This window comes from Apis dorsata, unplaced genomic scaffold, assembly GCF_000469605.1.
Source record: "Apis dorsata unplaced genomic scaffold, Apis dorsata 1.3 scaffold_631, whole genome shotgun sequence".
Taxonomy (NCBI): Eukaryota; Metazoa; Arthropoda; class Insecta; order Hymenoptera; family Apidae; genus Apis; species Apis dorsata.
The window spans coordinates 689,919-705,245 of record NW_006263826.1 but is presented as its reverse complement, the minus strand read 5'-3'; the positions used below and the strand labels follow the sequence as shown (position 1 = coordinate 705,245).

Sequence of the window (15,327 nt, the reverse complement as noted above, 5' to 3'; positions counted from 1 at the left end):
GGATTCGAACCTGGAATCTTCTGATCCGTAGTCAGACGCGTTATCCGTTGCGCCACAGGACCTATTACTTACAAAATTTTCAAACTTGATATAAAAGTTGTATATATAAATTATTCATTAAAAATATAAAAAAATCAATGTAACATTTAAATAATAAATACTTTTTTTTCTTTTACTTATATATTTTACTTAAAATATAAGATAAAAAAAAAAAGGAAGATTATTTAATGCACATATTGCAAAACAATTTCCGACACTATGCAATCTTTTCAATAGAGAACATAATGATCATAAAAATATTTCATCCATTGATTAGATATTTATGAATGGCAATCACCCCTGACATTTTATATTAACTAATGTTAAACAATATTTATAAATATCAAGAAAAGTTATTAACAAGTCAATGAGCAGAAATTTAAGTGTGAAAATATTACATGATGTTTAATGTCATCGTGATAGAATATTGACTCACCGTGGCAATAGAACGAGTGATATAATTAATAAATATCGCACGCAGAATAGTCCCTATGACTGGGATTGAAAACGTAAGCGTTTGAACGTGCACGACACAGAACTCACATCAGACTTTCGAAACAATACACACCTCGTGACACTTCCGCGAAACAATAATACTCAACACTATCAAACAATCTCTCTTTCTAATGTTGTTTTCTAATGTTCGTTTTCAAACAATTGACAATACACACCCAGAATATTCCTCCGTTGTTCATATTAATATAGGTGATAGACATTTGACGTTAGAAAACAAAAAAAAAATTCAGATTATGAATAATTGAAAACGCACTTAATTCAATGAGTAACGTCAATGTCACCCCGCTACTGTCTATTGAAAATAGAAGGGTGTCGATCCAGTTGGAGAGATTCAAAAAAATTGCGTATTGCTGTTTGCCACGAATAAATCATTACTGTCCATTCACCCTTTGTACTTAAATCAGTCACATGAATCACATAACCACGCGCGTCCCGTTCAACTACTCGAAAACATGAGTGAAACAAGCTAAGAGCTGTCACAAACCATCACTACTCTCGCCATTTTGGTTTACACTGACACTCAAATGATCAGAGAGGTGTTATACTATGAATACGCATGCGCGCGACAGGTGGCTGCCCGGGAGTTGAACGTTGTCTGCAGTATATTGTCGACATTTGAATTGTTACGTATTTCATTATTAAAAATTTAAAAAAAAACTACGAGATTGACATTATTATATATTAAACATTATTACATTTATATTTTATTATATATAATATATATATATATATAAGATTATAAAATCATTTAAATATTATAAGTTGTTATACAATAATTTATGAAAAGTACAAATAAATTTTGAATTTTTCTAATCAACTGTAACTACTTGTATTTGTTGAGTGATAATCAATTAATTTGTATATTAATTCAATATATTTTCGGATGATTAATTAATCCTTTTTATTTAACAAATATATGCAAATAGTATCAATATCATATCGCACATCATTCTAAATTTTATATATATATATTAATTCACTTTTGATTTTAAAATCTTCTTACTATTTTAATATCATTTTCAAAGATCGATATTAATAGATCGTAAAAATTGTAAATCTATTTTTAATTTGCAATGTAATATATAAATATAAATATATTAATTATTTCATTTATTATTATAATAAATTATTAAAGACACAAAAATTAAAAATAAAAATCTAAAAATTGCTAAATTATTGATTATATAAAAATCATGTTCACATATTTTATTTGTTTTTATATATATTTTTCATATCAGTAAAAATTATATTTTAGTAGTATTTTCATAACTTAAATAAATAAAACTATATCAATTGTTATTATATATATATAAAGTTATATATTTAGAAAGTTTATTCAATAAGATAGAAATCTATAAATCAAATTAATTCATCATCATTAGTAGTATTTTCTAGTATATATAAAAGTAATTTAATTAAAATTAAAAATTTTAATAAAATTTTAATAAAATAAAAATAATAAATTATTTTTAAAATTAATAAAATTACTTTTAATAAATAATGAGTTATTAGCAATAGAAAATTTTTTGATAATAAATTAAATATGTTATAATATTATAAATCATTATATTACATCAATAAATTATAAAATTAATAGAATAAATATTGAAAATTATAATATTACAATAATATTTTATATTTTAAAATATTTTTTTGAATTTATTCATAATTTATTAATCTATTGTTATCGATATCCGCTTATAATATTCGACATTGTCCACTGAGCAATGATTATCGACGAGTAGATCTCAATTTATTTGCCAGTATATTTTATCGTTATTATAGAAAAATGAGAACCTATTTATTTTTGTGGTACTGTATTATCTACAAATAGTAATTATTATTTCATTTCATAATAATTTTAGATTAGAGTTTTTTTTATATTCACATTTCATAATGTTAAAGTTTTTAAATATTATTTTTTGTTAGATTATTTTTCATTATTCTTCTAAGATTTTAATCTTACATTATTATTTTTAATTTATTTTTAATTTAATTTAACTTTAATATTTCAATATATTTCAAATTTTAATATGTGGATATAGCATAAAACTTATTTTATATTATTAAAAATATAAAAAAAAATTCGACTTTCCTATTATATAAAAAAACAAAAATAAGAATTTAAAATATTTAAATATTTAAAGTTTATCAATCGATTTTGAAAAAAATGCTTTTGATACTTGTAGAAAAAAATGGCCCATGGGGGGATCGAACCCACGACCTTCGCGTTATTAGCACGACGCTCTAACCTACTGAGCTAATGGGCCTTGTTGAATTATATTCTGTTAGATATATGTATGATAGTATGAAAACTTAAATATAGATTATAAATTTAGATAAATATTATATATATATTTATATTATATTATTTTATTATATATTTTATTATATATAATATTTTTTAATAATTATATTATATATATATTTATATATATATTTATTATAATAAAAGTACAAATTTAAAAAGTATTAAAGTTTAAATTAAATTTAAAAATTTGATTTTGAAAATAGATAAAAAATTTATTTATTTTTGTGTCTTTTAATATAGCATTGAAATATGTACATAATATTATTTTATATAAAATTCATTATATTATAATATAATAACATTATATCACATTTTATTTAATTTGACATAAGGCATTTTTAAAAATTTCATCTAATTTATCATATCCCTTTAAGCCAACTTTGGTACCAGCTACTTGACAACCAAAAGTCACAGCTCCTTGCAAAACATTTTGTGTAATAAATTCTGTATGACTACATTCTAAACTTTCAATATTATAATTCATTTTAATATTACGTTCCATTTTTATATCTGTATGTAAGACACTAGTTGCTTCATTTGATCGTAGATTTTGTTTTCTGATAAATTCCAATTTTGCTTTATTTAAAAAATGTAATACTGCAGCATTGAAAGTATCTCCAGCTCCTAAAGTGTCCACAACTTTTTGTGGTGGAAATGCAGGTGATTGTACTATAATATTGTCAGGAGTTCTTGCCATAGCACCTCTATCACCCCAAGCACATATAAGAGTTGCTCTAAAAAAAAAAATTTTATGATGATATGCTTATTTTTTATATGTAATTTTTAAGTAACTTTTTTATACCCTGATTTAGCTTCTTCGCCAATATTTTTCAGTGTTTCACTCATATTTTCATATCCTCTACTTTGAGCAAAATCTTTAGCTATAAATACTAAATCAACATAAGGTAATAAATCTAATAATTCTTGTTTTGGAGTTTCTAATTCTACACTGATAGTAATTGGTGCTTGATTTATATCTATCTCTTTATTATCTTGACTATAATTCAGCATATTATTATAATTTTCCACACATTGCATCATAGATAAAACTTCGTTCAAATTTCTACCCTCAAAATGAATCCAACTATAATCTTCTAAATGTAATTGTTCAAAATTTTTTAATGTTAACTCTGGCAAATTTGGATTATGATGTACAATCGTACGAGAACCAGAGCTTAGACTTAGAATAATAGTAGATATAGGACATCCTATTTTTTTTATCATAGGACAGTGAGAAAAGTCAATATTATATTTTTGCATATCATTTTGCAAAAAATTTAAATGTTCTTCAGCACTTAAAGTACCAAAAAATTCACATGAGCTTCCTAATTGAGAAAGAACTGTGCAAGAGTTAGATGCATTACCTCCTCTTTGCCATCTACATTCTATAGATCTGCAAAATAAAACATAAAATAAAAAAAATAATAAATTTTATTTTGAACATATTAAAAATATTAATTAAATTTTATTTATTATAATAAAATTACTAAAAATATTAATTACAATTATTATATTTTAGTTAGCAACATATTATTTACATCATTATTAATATCAGCAGATTAGTAAATGGATAATACTGCGCAATCGCATATATAAAAATATCTTTTACCTTTGGTCAGAATCTTCTACAGGATATTGTTTGCACGTTTGTACAATATCTAAACAGCTTACTCCAACGCAAAGAATTTTTTGTTGATTTGATTCCACTGTAAAAGATGTACCAACAATTTTCTCGTAGAAACTTGAAATCATGTCAGTCAACGATGTAAATATATAACTTATATTACATATCTCTTACTTGAGAGATGATATAAATTTAACTGATTAACATATATTGAAATGAATTTTATGATTTGATAACTAACCATATTTTTCATTTAATTGAATTTTTCCTTTATTATCTGTAGGATTAGGTGTAATACATATGTATCGATTAAGTTTACTTAACCTTTGACTCTCGGCAAATATTCTGATAATTTTTAAAGTTATTTTTATATTTAAAATGATACTGAAACTTAGCATATTATAGAGCAAATTAAATATTTTTGAATTATATCCATATCATTTATTTAATATATCTATAATATAAATTTATATATATATATGTATATATAAAGATATAATGAAGATTATGAAGAACAAAATATTAATTTTATTACAACATAGATTTTTATTTTATTAATCTTATTGTAAAATATATTAAAAAATATACATAAAAATTAATTATTTTATTTAAAAACTATATAAATGAAATACAACATTAATTAATGTATTTACAATAAAAGTAATTGAAAAAATCTTAAAATTCCCGCTTCGTGTGTCAATATGGAACGATTATAGCGCTTAATGATCAACGAAAAATGCCAAGATGGCAACGCTAACGATTTCATTGTATGTTAAGATAGCTTTTATTGTTTATTCACTAAAATTTTAAATATAATATCTAAAAAGATTATTTTATGAAAAAATATAGAGTCTTTGCTAAATTATTAGAAATATCTGTTTTTTAAGTAGGCTAAATCTATGTAAGGAATTCATATAAACTACCATATCGAAGCTTCGTCTAATTATTCTCCGTTATTTCACTATCAAATATTTGTTGCCTACGCTTTTATCTTTAGATTAATTATTATTATTAATTATTATTATATACGATGGATCCTCGAATACATAGAAGATCAGAACCAGAAAAAGGACCAGGCGATTTGGTCAGTGCATTAACCTCACAAATTATTTTTTCTTAAAATAATATAAATTTCTCAAATAATAAAAAAAAATTTATACATACGAATGCGTATGTATTTAAAACTGAAATTTATTAAAAATTTTATTAAAAATTCATAATTATTTAATTTTAATTATTTTTATCAAGAAAAAAAGATAAATATTATAATCTGAATTACATCTTCCAGATAGTTGAATGGTTAAATGAAGCTTCTTTAAATCCAGGAGAAGATATAAAAGTTACAAATTTATGTAAAGTTCAAGAAATTTTAATTAACAAGGAGCCACAATTACTTCCATTATATTTAGATGAAGCATTACAGTTTTCTTTAGATAGATATGCAGAAGTTAGAAAAACAATTACAGGTTTTATTGAAGAAGCTGGGTAATAATCATTCTTAAAATTTATAACACAATATATATACATATATATGTATATTATAATATTATTATTTGTGAATAAAATAATCATACTTTATTTATAGAGTAAAACAACCTGAAGTAATTCCACGTGTTGTTCAAATACTTTTAAGATTAGTTTCTGATGAATCATCAGCTGTTGCTAAAAGAGCTCTTAGAGCTAGTGGTAGAATATTAAGAGCTGCTTTGAAATGGATATCTAGTGCTACTACAGTTACAGCAGAAATGGAAGTAGCATGGAATCAACTTAGTGCTCTTAAAATTCAAATAATAAATATGATTGACAGTGATAATGATGGGTAAAGAAATTCTTAAAATTTTATTTTATATATTTTGATTAAAAATTAATTTATAATAATTTATAATAATTTCTTCTTTTTCATATTCAGTATTAGAACACAAGCTGTGAAATTTCTTGAAGGTGTTGTTTTAATACAAACATATCCTGATCCAGATATTCCTAAAAAACCTGATGATTTTTCTTTAGAAGATATTCCATTAACATTAAAAATAGCACGTAGACGAAAATTAGAAGAAGAGGCTAATGATGTAATGGATTTATTAATAAAATTTCATGGATCTCCACATGTTAGTAGTGTTAATTTGATGACATGTATGGGATCTTTAGCATTGATTGCTAAAACAAGACCTCAATTCATGCCAGGTGTAATACAAGGTATATAATACTACTTTCAAAAGAGAAAAAGAAAGAAGGGAAAGAATAGTACAATTTAATCATTAAATTAATAATTAAATTTCAACTTTCCCACAATTATTATTACAACTAAAATTATAATTTGATTAAATTAAAATTTATCAATTTATAGCATTACAAAGATTACAACATGATTTACCACCTACATTATCCGATTCTCAAGTAACTAGTGTACAAAAACAATTAAAATTAACTCTATTAGGATTGATGAAACATCCAGCTAGCATAGAATTTGTATCTATAATAGCTAAACAATTAACACAATTAGGAGCAAAAGAACAAGAAATTCTAAAAGCTTATCCAAAACCAGAAGATATTCGACGTATGAAGAAACGTCAACAAGTAAAAGTGCAAAAAATAAATTTTTACTATATAAACTGATGATAATTATTAATTATTAATAATTTATATGATTTTTAGGAAGCAGCTGCATCTTCTGCAGCAAAACGTGTAAAAATTGAAACTTCTTTAGTATCAGATGAAACGGAAATTGTACCCAGTTTAATTCCTACTTCAAAATTATCAGAATTAATTGAACTTTCAGAAAGTTTTATTGCTGAAAGATTAAGTGTAGAAATTGCTACAGATTTAGTAATGGATAGTATGGTAGATAAATTTTTATATAAAATGACTAATTTTTTTATTGATAACTATTTATTTATTTTTTTTATTAAATACATTTTTTTAACAGGCATGGGTTCCAGACACAATGACAGCTATCTTTCAAAGAGAATATCAGCCTACTTCAACGACCGATATAAATATTCAGCGGCAGACAATTGCTAAATTATTAGCAACGCAAATAAAGCAAGCTAAAACGAAGAAAAAAAAGGATGCTAAAGATGAAGATGCCGTGATGGAAGACTTAGTAAAAAATCCAACTATTAGCGTAGCGGAAGCTAAACGAGAACGAAAACGTGAAAAGGATAGAGAAAAAGAGAAAGAAGCAAGGGCATCTCTAGAAGCACATGAGAAATCATTAGCAAAAACAAGAACTCGTTTAAAAGCTTTAAAATTGTCTGAAGTTACAAAACCATTGTCAAAAGAAGTAAAAGAAAAAATGTTATTGATGGCTGTGAATCGAATTTTACTTTCTGAGAAAACAGCTGTGTTTGGTGGTGTGGCAGCCATAAGGTAGATCATTTTATAAATTATTGATTTCTTTAAAAATATTATTAATTAATATAAAATATTTTCTTTTTTTTTATTTTTCTTTAGATCAAAAATTTTAACTACTCTAGCTGCAACATTTAATCCATACATTAAAGAGGCAGTATTACATTATATTACTGATGATATGAGAAACCGTTTAGATTTAGCTTTAGGTTGGTTATATGAAGAATATGCATTGCTTCAGGGTTTTCAAAGGCGAACTACATTATGTACGAAACCTCAAGAAGCTCCACATCAGGCTTATAACTTTTTATTATGTACTTTAGTATCTGCAATAGATTTAGTTCAAGGCAAAGATCGTGATACATTATTATATAGGTAATAAATAAATTCTATGAAGAATTATATGTCATTTTAAATATATGTATATATATATTTTGGAAAGGCTATACTTGGAAGCACCTTTAATTACCGAAGATGCTGTTGAAGCTTTAAAAATGGTATCTTCTGATGAAACAAGAGGATTGGTACCATTGCAATTATTGAAAGAGATGGTTATTCGTAGACCAACAAAACAATTAGTTTTTCTAAATGTATTATTATGTCATACTGGTCACGAAAATAATACGGTAATTTATAGTTATTTGATACATATTTGGTACATAATTCAAATATGTTATATATGTTTATTTTAAATATTTTAATTTTATGTTTATAAATAGATAAGAGAAGCTGCTATACAATTAGTTTGTCAACTGTATAGTCGTCCTGAATTAAGTAAACTCATAGAAGAGTATGCAGTTCTTTATTTAGGTTTCTTACGACTTCACATACCTCCTGAAATCGTTTTCGGACAAGATAGAGGTAGGCCACAAGTAGAATCCCAATGGACTGAATCAACTACAAGAGCTTGCCTTGGATTATATCTTGCTCTGTTGAGTGAACATCAAGACTTAATTCATGAGTAAGTTATTTTTTTCAAAAGCATATAATAATTATATTAATATTTACTAATATTATTTTTCTAGATTGGCAAGAGTTTATACATCAATGAGTGCAGATGTCAAACGTATTGTTCTTCGATTAGTAGAAGGACCTGTAAGATCTTTAGGAATGGGTAGTCCACAATTGTTGGCATTAGTTGAAAATTGTCCTAAAGGCGCTGAAACACTAGTTACAAGAATTATTCATATTCTTACAGAAAAATGTATTATAAATTTATAATTTTATATTTGCTTTTATTATTTTTATGTATAATATCAATATAATATTCTTTCATTTTTAGCTGCACCAAGCGTGGAATTAGTATCAAGGGTACGAGAACTTTATCAGACTAGAGTTTCAGACGTTCGATTTTTAATACCAGTCTTAAATGGTTTAACAAAAAAAGAAGTAATAGCCGCTCTTCCGAAACTCATAAAATTAAATCCTATTGTTGTTAAAGAAGTAAATAATAATATAATATTATTAAAATAATATAAATTTAAAATCAAATCATGTTATATTATTAATATTTTATTTTTTTTTATAGGTATTCAATAGATTGTTAGGTACTCATAATAACGAAAGTGGTGTACCTCATACATCTCCTATTACACCTGCTGAATTGTTAATAGCGTTGCATAATATAGATCCAAGTAAAGCAGAATTAAAAACAATTATAAAAGGTACAATATATCAAATTTGTTTATTTGATCCCACATAATCTTATTTCTATTTTTTATTCAAAATTGTAATATCAATTTACAGCTACGTCTTTATGTTTTGCGGAAAAACAAATATATACGCAAGAAACTGTAGCTGTTGTAATGCAACATCTTATGGAGATGACACCGCTTCCAACATTACTCATGCGTACAGTGATACAAAGTTTAGCATTATATCCTAGATTAAGTGGATTTGTTATGAATATACTTCAGCGGTTAATTCTCAAGCAAGTTTGGAAACAACCAAAAGTTTGGGAAGGTTTCGTAAAATGTTGTGAACGCACGCAGCCACAAAGTTTTGCAGTTATTTTACAGCTTCCTCCAACACAGTTAGCCGAAGCGTTAAAAATGGCAAGCAATTTACGATCACCTTTACTAGCACACGTCGAAGCCTTTGCTGAAAATCAGGTAATTTTTCAATAATATATTTTATTTATATAAAAATAATATATATTGTTGATTTTATTCCACTAAAAATCAAAAGAATTCAATATAAAAATGTAATATTTCAGAAAGCGCACATTCCGCAGTCGATAATGGATGTTATTCAGGGTAAATCACCTTGTGACATGCATGATGAATTTGATATTGTGAGTAAAAATACCTGTATATAAAGAATTGATTTTTATACTATCATAAAAATAATAAATATATGAACTGATCCAAATAGTTTTTCCTTGACTTTCTTGCAGGCACCACCCGGTGATTATCCGATTGAACAAAAACCAGATACAATAGAAACTGATGTTTCAGAACCAGCTCCTCCTGGTTTAGATTAGCATAAACTCATTCCAGTGTTGGGATTTGAATCATCATCAACAGATTGTCCCAACTTTAACGAATTTACCTTGTAAATTATTAATTATTTTTTTATTCGCATTATATTCAGTAATCTGAAACGTTAGATCCACGTATTTACCAAATCAAATATGAAATGTAAATATTTCTTATTCAGAATTTGCTGAAAATTCGATTAATTTTATAGCTATGACAAATCCTTATTTCGTTCTATTTTGTAAATAGAACTTTGTCTGCATATAAATGTATATACATGTTATCTTCATTATATAGTATATTTTCATTTATTTTCTGATAAATGATAATTTCCAATTTTACAAAACAAAAATTAAATAATTTTTTTCGATATTTTCATTTTCATAAAAAAAGTCAAATGACTATATTATTATTAATAATTGAAAATTTAAATTCATTTATCAATACGACTATTTTCATAAATTATGATAAACGAGTTCAAAATCTAATACATATAGTTACAATTTAGATATATAAATATTTATAATATTAAAAATTCGAATATATTTATATAGTTTTCTCTATTTATATACGTGCACTCGCTCACGTGTGTGCATCAAATATTTTGCTATCAAATCGTTATAATATTGATACTGTGTATATAGATTATTTTTACATGTAAATAGCACGTGTATAATATTTTTCATTCATTTCACAGAATACTTACATCACGTGCGAATGTTTCATTTCATGTCGCAAAATGTAAGTATAAAAACTCATTTTAAAACATAAGAGCGTAAGAAACTTTTAATATTTCAATTGCGCCATAATATTTTATGCGCAATACGTATGATTATTTATTTATAAATTAGTATTATTTATAAAATAATATATTATATTATTTTATTTTTACAAACGTTAAAATATATAAAAATGAAATTTTATACAAAAATTATAAAACAAGTTACAAATTTTGTTGATCTTTATTGAAAGACATTTCAAAGATCAAAGTATATACAAAACTAAATAAAATATTCATTTTTCAATACATTTTAAAATTCTCTTGTATATTATTGTAAAAACTTAGCAACAATTTTTTCATGCATTATTTTGCAATGTATATTATAATTTTATAATAAAAATACATTCTCTCATAATTAGGAAACTTGATTTTCATCCAAAGTCAACGCCGGTATCTAATAAATCGCGTAACATAAACGAGGCCTTCTTTGGAAGTATTCTAAATATATAAAATATTAATTAAATTAAATATTAAAAAAAATTAAATTAAATATTAAGAATAAGAAAAAAAATATTATATATTTAGTAACAATAATAAATTTACCTAAAAATATGTCCTAAGTAAAGCAAATATCCAGGTACACTAAATTCCGCATAATTTCGACGAACTCCATCTAAAATTTGTTTAGCTGCTTCCGCGGCAGGCATTGTGCCAAAATAACTTGGTATTCTTTAAAAATTATAAAAAATAAATTTCCGATAAAAATAAAATACCATTATTTGATTACTTACCTAAAACGAATATCTTTTGCTACTTCAGCACCTACAATAAATGGATAAACATGGACTAAAGAAATTATAATATTACTGTTTGAATGTCTTAACTCCGTATGTAATGACTCAGCTAATCCTTGAACTGCAAACTGTGCAGTGGATAAAGAAACTCTTTTTCCTCCTGTGGCAGCACCAGAAAGACCAGCCACAGATGACATAACCACTATATGACCTTTACCAACACGCTCCATACATGGTAAAACCGTATCTAATAACTAAAAAAAGATTTTATATAAAAAAATTCATTAATAAATTATTTATTATTCAAGTAATATTTACCCAGAAATGACTCAGGATAGTCAAATCAATTGTATGTCTTATTTCTGGTGGATCTTGAACTAATGCTCTAGGACTTGGTATACTGCAGCAATGGAAAAGCATTGTAACTTCACCTAATTCTGATTGAATAATATTCACTGTATGAGCTACCTATTATATTTTATTTACAATCAAATCAATTTAATATATTTATTACATAATATATTATATATTTACTTATTGTTACATTTATAATGATGTACTTACTTCATCTTTATGTATTATATTACAAATATATACTTTAGCAATTCCTAATGATTTAGATGCTAACTGTACAGTATTATTACAATTTTCAATATTAATATCTACGCAAGCAACATTAACTCCAAGTTGACATAAATGAATTGCTAATTCTCTACCTATACCTCGTCCTGCACCAACAACCTAAAATCAAAAAATAATTTTTAGATTTAATAAATTTTTTTATAATTGAAATTATATAATTATATTACCATTGCAACTTCTCCACGAAGGCTTTTTAAAGGAGGAGGTCTAAATATTCTGTATAATGCAATTAAAATAGCAAAAAATATTCCAAATAAAAGTGTCACAAGATCTACTATTAAAATAACCAGAGAATATAATCTGAGCAGCATCTTTGGTGGTTTAAATTTTCTTTTCAAATTCTTCTGCAATATAAAATTATATTTGTTTCTAAATTATTTAATTAATTTAATATATTTAAAAAATATTTAATTGTTAAAAATTATTTTATTATTGTAATAAACAGAATATTTACCATTTTATTAAATAAAATAATCAAAACTAAATCGTAATAAGAAAATAATTTGAATAAAATAAAAATAAGATGAAAAAATGTATTAAATCTGAATATTATAAATAAATATAAGTATTTTATATTGAATTATTTTTTATATCATTTATTTTTATATCAAATTACGTTACGATATTTATGATAACACAATATCAGGATTTTACATAGTAAATAGAATTTATATAGTAAAGTATTATTAAAAATTTATTTAAAATAATTTATGATTATTATAATATTGGAAAGCATTAGTATAAATTTTTTGATTGTATTTAACAAAAATTATTAAATCTTATTATTACATACCACGTATTCGACAATACTTTTTAAAACTTTTAACCGCCGTTGCTTCTAAATCTTTTAAATAGATTTAAATAAAACAATTTTAAATTTCATAGTATATTATTCACTAAAAATAAAATTGAAATTAAAAAAGGTAATTTTAATTAAAATATTAAAAGTATTAGAAATACTAAAAGATTTTATATATTTAACCTTTCATTCGTTTCAAAGAATTATTTAAACTTTATTTGCTTATCTTATAAATTCAGTAACTATATGATACAATTTTATTGACATAAATAATTTATTTTAATTTATAAATATAATTTTTAATTTGACATTAAATTCATTATATAAATTATATTCAATTTATATTTTTTTTTGTATTTTCTATGATTAAATTGTATTTGTGGATACATATGTAAATATTCATGTAAATACAGCATAAGTGTATATATTTTAAATATTTTAAAGTATGCAATTAAATACATGATAATTTAATGTTATAAAAAAAATGTATCGAATATTTATTTTGATATATGATTTTTAAATGAGATATATTTATTTCAATAAGTTTTTTTTAATTGAATTAAGAATTTTATTCTTTTATTTATTTTATTCTTATGTACTTTTATTCTTTATAACTATGTTTTGTTATTTTTGAAAGTTTTTTGTTAGTTTTTTAATATCTAAATCGAAAATAAACAATATATGAAATTTTTTATTCAAATTCATATAATAATAAATATAATTAAAGATTGTATTCTGTATATATTACGTGTTATATGCATTATATCGATTTGGCAGAAAGTGACGTAATTATTGAGGATAGTTTATTACATTATTATTTAGATCAAGAAATTTATTCAAAATGTGGTATATGACTTTACCACCAATAATTATAATAGCAGTATGTTCGACATTACCAGCGTATATAGCACCATATGTGAATAATTTTATTGATGGACATGTAAGTAATTTTTCTAACATAACCTCAATATAACATGTAAATATTATTTAAATATATTGAAATATTAATTAAAATTATAAATGAAGATATGAATATAAAAAATATTTAAAAATAAATAATATATGATTTATAAATAATATATGATAAAGATAATATATAAAATAAAAAAGATTACTATTTGAACAATTATTTTCTTTTTTTAAAATAAAATTTTGTTTTATGTAAATTTTTATACAATAAATGATTTTATAAATATTATATATTATTATATATGTATTATTTGTTTAGATTTATTTATTAAAATTTATATAAATTTTTCTACCATTGTTTTTCTTCGCTAATTTTTCTATATTTTATTACAGAAGCAAAAGAGATTCCATACTACTCATTTAGAATTAATAGGATATGCTAGAGACTATGAAAAAGGTGATAATAAATACTGGAATTTTAAATTAAATAGAAATATAATTATGTAATAATTCATAATCTTTCTTAATTATAATGATATATTATTATAATTAATAATTTTAAATTTAATTAATATAAACAGATTTTTAATATAATTATTTTATTTTTTATAGGATTCCATTCCAAATAAATAAAAGCATATTGGCTTATATTAAATAATATTCATTATTTTAGTGAAGTTATTATGTAAAAATCATATTGTAATATATATAATGAAATGTATAATTTCAGATTTTTTAATTCTCCTAATTATAAAATCTATCATTTATTAAAAATTATTTATTATTTATTATTTATTTAAAAAAATGCTATAAATATGTATAAATTAATTATAATTATTTTTATTTATTGTAATTGTAATTATAATTATCTTCATAAATTTTATTAGAAATTTTAATGACAAATTATAACATAATAATACTATATTTATAATTAGTAAAAAATGTATAATAGTACTATATCTTTAATATAAAATATAGAACATACAAAATATAATATTATAAGAGTAATTTGATAATTGATAACTTTGATAATTGATATTATGTAAAAGATATTTTATTTAAAATTTTATAGCTTTATTGATGAAAATTTAATCATATATCAATTTAATCAAACTTTTAATCATTATTTAATCTTTTCAGAAGT

At 23.1% G+C, this 15,327-nt stretch overlaps 4 protein-coding genes and 1 non-coding gene across 9 annotated transcripts in view; 1 reads left to right on the top strand and 4 right to left on the bottom strand.

Annotated features, from left to right (window-relative positions):
- Positions 1–1,086, bottom strand: part of LOC102675476 — a 12,203-nt gene extending 11,117 nt beyond the window's left edge. The window contains exon 1 of one of the 2 annotated variants that reach the window (XM_031513321.1): positions 711–1,086. In XM_031513321.1, the coding sequence (XP_031369181.1) occupies positions 711–755 (45 nt within the window). In that variant the 5' untranslated portion in view covers positions 756–1,086. Of the gene's footprint in view, positions 1–475 lie in introns of both variants that reach the window. The other variant, XM_031513323.1, reaches the window with a different exon arrangement.
- A 1,665-nt stretch (positions 1,087–2,751) lies between these two features.
- Trnai-aau lies at positions 2,752–2,825 on the bottom strand. The gene has a single exon. It is a non-coding gene; the product is annotated as a tRNA-Ile (tRNA).
- A 227-nt stretch (positions 2,826–3,052) lies between these two features.
- LOC102674313 (ketohexokinase-like) lies at positions 3,053–4,888 on the bottom strand. 2 transcript variants are annotated; one of them, XM_006621507.2, is made up of 4 exons: positions 4,732–4,888; positions 4,476–4,572; positions 3,669–4,259; positions 3,053–3,600 (listed from the first exon to the last, which is right to left on the bottom strand). In XM_006621507.2, the coding sequence occupies exons 1-4, from the start codon at positions 4,886–4,888 to the stop codon at positions 3,180–3,182; spliced, it is 1,266 nt and encodes a 421-aa protein (XP_006621570.1). In that variant the 3' UTR covers positions 3,053–3,179. The 2 variants fall into 2 exon arrangements, with proteins under 2 accessions (XP_006621570.1, XP_006621571.1); XM_006621508.2 differs by lacking the exons at positions 4,476–4,572; positions 4,732–4,888 and adding an exon at positions 4,405–4,439.
- A 329-nt stretch (positions 4,889–5,217) lies between these two features.
- Positions 5,218–10,370, top strand: LOC102673870 (symplekin). 2 transcript variants are annotated; one of them, XM_006621504.2, is made up of 16 exons: positions 5,218–5,574; positions 5,779–5,975; positions 6,076–6,309; positions 6,400–6,686; positions 6,838–7,067; positions 7,146–7,331; positions 7,417–7,859; positions 7,944–8,216; positions 8,284–8,467; positions 8,561–8,802; positions 8,867–9,045; positions 9,124–9,284; positions 9,370–9,505; positions 9,588–9,952; positions 10,057–10,134; positions 10,237–10,370. In XM_006621504.2, the coding sequence occupies exons 1-16, from the start codon at positions 5,521–5,523 to the stop codon at positions 10,321–10,323; spliced, it is 3,336 nt and encodes a 1,111-aa protein (XP_006621567.1). In that variant the 5' UTR covers positions 5,218–5,520; the 3' UTR covers positions 10,324–10,370. The 2 variants fall into 2 exon arrangements, with proteins under 2 accessions (XP_006621567.1, XP_006621566.1); XM_006621503.2 differs by having other exon boundaries at positions 6,838–7,073.
- An 801-nt stretch (positions 10,371–11,171) lies between these two features.
- LOC102674092 (17-beta-hydroxysteroid dehydrogenase 13-like) lies at positions 11,172–13,322 on the bottom strand. 2 transcript variants are annotated; one of them, XM_006621505.2, is made up of 7 exons: positions 13,269–13,322; positions 12,643–12,819; positions 12,398–12,574; positions 12,152–12,301; positions 11,831–12,087; positions 11,643–11,768; positions 11,172–11,537 (listed from the first exon to the last, which is right to left on the bottom strand). In XM_006621505.2, exons 2-7 carry the CDS (start codon positions 12,784–12,786, stop codon positions 11,471–11,473), a joined length of 921 nt encoding a protein of 306 aa, XP_006621568.1. In that variant the 5' UTR covers positions 12,787–12,819; positions 13,269–13,322; the 3' UTR covers positions 11,172–11,470. The 2 variants fall into 2 exon arrangements, with proteins under 2 accessions (XP_006621568.1, XP_031369111.1); XM_031513251.1 differs by lacking the exon at positions 13,269–13,322 and adding an exon at positions 12,930–12,947.
- Between the last annotated feature and the right edge of the window lie 2,005 nt (positions 13,323–15,327).